Source organism: Tamandua tetradactyla, chromosome 14, assembly GCF_023851605.1.
Source record: "Tamandua tetradactyla isolate mTamTet1 chromosome 14, mTamTet1.pri, whole genome shotgun sequence".
Taxonomy (NCBI): domain Eukaryota; kingdom Metazoa; phylum Chordata; class Mammalia; order Pilosa; family Myrmecophagidae; genus Tamandua; species Tamandua tetradactyla.
This window is the reverse complement of record NC_135340.1, coordinates 41,722,331-41,726,678: the sequence shown is the minus strand read 5'-3', so window position 1 is coordinate 41,726,678 and position 4,348 is coordinate 41,722,331. Positions and strand designations below refer to the sequence as shown.

The window sequence follows — 4,348 nt, the reverse complement described above, 5'->3', positions numbered from 1 at the left end:
CCTTGGTGTAAATCTGTTTGTAAGGGACAGTAGCTGGCTGAAGGAAACTAATGTAAAAATTCAGATAGGAAATACAGGAGTTGTCAATTAGCTTTTGTAACTTGGTCTTTGAGGGTATTTAAGTACTTTCCCTGACTATGGCAGCAAAAGGCATAATTGAAAGTGTAAGGTTTGAATATGTGGAAAAGAAATGGTGAGGGAATATTTAGATGTTCCATCAAGAAAATTCTTACAAAAAAGAGGAGAAATTAAAAAAGCAAAACAACTAATAAAGAATTTAGAATGAATAGAAGAATTTAGAGGAACTTTTGCTTGTTTCTCTCATGAGTGAGACTGAATGCAATTGTCAATAGATGGGAAGGTTAAGGAAAGAGAACAAGACTACAAATACAAGTTAAAGATGTCTTACCTCAGTGATTCTAGGCTGGAAGCACTGCCTGAAAACATTTTTAGTTGTCACAACTTGGGAGAAGGCACTACTGATATCCGGTGTGTAAGGGCCAGGGAATCTGCTGAACATCTAACAATGAACAGGGCAACCCTTCACAAAAATAAATTATCTGGTCCCAAATGTCAACAGTGCCAAGTTTGAGAAACTCTGGTGTAACTGAAGGACAAATGTCTCATGGAAAATGAAAAGGAAGCACATAGATTAAGAAGCTTTACAATTATAGCATATTGCAAGTTGTATGGGATTTACATTATTCAGATTTAAGACAGCATGATGTAGTATTGAAGAGAGCTAGCTATAGACTCAAAGGCCTGGGTTTGAATTCTAGTTCAATGACTTTCTAGCTGTGTAATTCTTTGCAAGTTACACACTTGCAAAGTGTGTAATGAACCTGAGCGAAATCAACTTTATTTTAGAAATGGGGAAACAGAGAAAATGACTCAGATGTGGGATAAGGTGATAAAATAATTCACACTTTATTTCAGAGTCCCTTTAATTTAGTGTTCTCTTATGTGATATCATAAATCCTAGTTCCATTTTTGTCATTGTTGCTAATTCTATTTATGCAATCATTATGGGTCATCTTTACTCTAGCTCCAGTGTCCACAACAATGTCCCATCCATGGTGTGCACAACTGAAATTCTTCTCAGACTATTCTTGCAAAAATAGTATATGCAATGATCAGTAATCAATTGAGGCTTACCTAATGTGTTGCATCTGTCTACATGAGGGGCTATGCTTGTATCCTAGGGAAATAGGAAAAACTTTGGTTTTGGTATGAAGTAAACAGGTGGTTGAATATTTTGTTACCTAAGTGAGACTAGAATTACCCGCTTAAGTTCCTTACTGTGTTGTGGTCAACAACTAATTGTCAGAACTAGCACTGTTTCTTAAAATAGGAACACCTGACAGTTTTTCAAATTCAACCAAACTAGATTTATGTGGAAAAGCTATATCTGTACAGGAATACACATATATGAAAATTTGAAGTAATTATTACTGTTAATCAGATTTCAGACAAACATTTGAGGAATGTGGGTAGTTTATAACTGTATATATTTTTTTTAGTCAGCTATGAAAAAAAAGCCTCCAACAATTCATCTATTCTTTCATCATCTATAAAGAAGTGTTAATTAAGTCATGGAGAACCCAAGGGGGTGGGGGCATGAATAAACCCATATCTAATTCTGACAGCACAGAAAATGGAAAATTTAGGTACTTCTCTGGGATAGTCAGGCAAAAATGTGTTTTAGAGACTTAAGGTAAAAACATAATATGTCTTTTACAAAATTATACAGGTGAATAATTGTCAAACTGGGCTGCTACTATAGACCTAGATGATGTAGATCCAGCAATATCTCCTGAGTAAGAATTGTTAAAATTGTATATATGTCTGTTGCACCAGCCAGAGTAAGAGAAATTTTTGTTAATATTGGATATTTAATGTAAGAACACCTATTATGTGACAATTACCTTAATAGGAAAATGTCATCCGTTCACATGTTTAAACTTTAAAACCTTTTGTAAAGTATGTTTATTAACTCCACCTACCTATTAAAGATGTGAGAGTTAAATATCAGAAAAAAATAATTGTCCTAAAGTCACACAACCAGTGAATATCAAACCATGAATATCTCTTGGAGAGCTAAAGAGAATGTTGTACCTAAAGATGTGTTATAATTAACGATGGAAAATGATCACAAGACCAACACATTTAAATTGTTTTTGCCCACACAGAAAGCCTATGGACTGAGCTTTAAATTATTCCTCTGATCACAACCAATCAGTGCATGGCTGAGCTGGTTTAATACTGTTTAACAGATTATTGAAAATATCCAAAGCTCAAGGGGCAGTATTGAGTAAGATTAAATTATGAAGCATTATTTTGACATTCTTTCTATTCTTCAGATGTATTATATGGTCTTCAAAACATTTGTGTTCAGTCAACACATACTTAATCTGGGATGTTGGAATCCTTCGTGGTGAAAGTTATGTTTCTGATCTCTCTATTACCTCTAACTTAGGGTTGTTTCACTGCACATCTGCAAACTGGATCCACGGATAAGGTCAACTCTTCAGTGGTATCTGAGTTCGTATTTCTGGAACTCTCTGATTCTCAGGAACTCCAGCTTTTCTTTTTCATTTTCTTCTCTGTGTTGTATGTGGCTATTGTGCTGGGCAACCTTCTGATTATCATCACCGTGACCTGTGATTTCAGTGTGCATCACATTTCCCATGTACTTCCTCCTGGGAAATCTTTCCTTTGTTGACATCTGTCAGGCTTCGTTTGCTACCCCAAAGATGTTTGCAGATTTTCTGAGTGAATACAAGACCATCTCCTACACAGGCTGCATAGCCCAGATTTTCTTAATTCACCTTTTTACTGGGGGAGAAATGGTGTTACTTGTCTCCATGGCTTACGAGAGGTGTGTGGCCATATGCAAACCCCTGCACTATGTGGTCTTAATGAGCTGGCGGACATGCACTGTTCTGGTAATGACTTCCTGGGCTGTGGGCTTGGTACACACCTTAAGTCAATTATCATTTACTGTGAACCTACCTTTTTGTGGATCCAATGGGGTAGACAGCTTTTTTTGTGACCTTCCTCGAGTGACCAAGCTTGCCTGCTTGGACTCTTACATCATCGAAATACTAATTGTGGCCAATAGTGGAATTCTTTCCCTGAGCACTTTCTTTGCCTTGATTTGCTCTTATGTCATTATTCTTGTCACTGTCTGGTTTAAGTCTTCTGCTGCAATGGCCAAGACATTGTCCATGCTGACTGCCCATATCACAGTGGTGATACTATTCTTTGGGTTTTGCATCTTTATTTATGTGTGGCCTTTCACCACCTACCCTGTGGACAAAGTCCTTGCCATATTTTATACCATTTTCACACCTATCTTAAATCCCATTATTTATACACTGAGAAACAGAGATATGAAGGATGCTATGAGAAAAATTGTGACCCATTACCTCATGTCCCAGAAAGTCTCTGAAATGCCACTAACAGTGAGGAATTCCCTTTATTAGGAGACAATTCCTTCCTATTCCTCAAATCACTACTCTGTCTTCAAAATTTTCATTGTATTCTTGGGACTTAACTCTTCTGTGGAGAAAATAATGAAGAAATTGACATAGAGAGTATTTAATGGATACTCACAAGTCTGGGTACTCACCAGTATTGCTGGGTATCATCTAAGCAATAGTTAAATCTCAAAAAGTATGAAAAATTATATTGCTGTCCAAATGATTATCTGTTATAAAAATAAAATGTGGAATTATTTCACATGGGTAGTATGCATGCATTCATTGCTTTAGTTCCAGGTAGATACGAATATATAGAGAAAAGGAATGAGAACTACAGTTTTTTGATGGGGAATAAATTTACACATTTCTCTGGTTTTATGAGTCTCCTAACTAGACTGCCTGAAAAATCTATACAGACAAATAGTATTTAAGAATCCAAAACTGATTTTTTTCAAATTCAAGGGCTAGCCAATTCCTATTTAATATAAATGCGTGGCTCAAATGGAGGTCATTAAGTTACCAACCTCTCTCCGCTCATACATACTCCATATGGTAAAATGTTAGAATATGAAATTACAGGTAATCATGAGATTTCATTTTGAACATTCCATTTAATGGACTTTACTAATCAGTTAGGATAATTCAAATTACCTTTGAAATTATGAATTGAGGAAGACTGTTGAGAATTTAGAAAACTGAGCCAACCATCATCAAATTTTCAGTGCTGTGGGCAGCTGTGCAACATCCTGAATTTGGATCAGAGTATGAAGGGCTCAGTGATAAAGAATCATTGTTAAAATATACATCCCAATTAGCTATCTGGAAATCCTCTCAGCTGAATTTCTATCCTGGATTCCAGAGACTGT

At 36.0% G+C, this 4,348-nt stretch overlaps 1 protein-coding gene across 1 annotated transcript; it reads left to right on the top strand.

Moving 5' to 3' along the window:
- The first annotated feature begins 337 nt into the window (after positions 1–337).
- On the top strand, positions 338–3,485 carry LOC143655372 (olfactory receptor 4K5-like). The gene is given in 3 exon segments (XM_077126717.1): positions 338–493; positions 2,477–2,683; positions 2,685–3,485. Coding segments are annotated over 3 exon segments (1,164 nt in total).
- Positions 3,486–4,348: the final 863 nt, after the last annotated feature.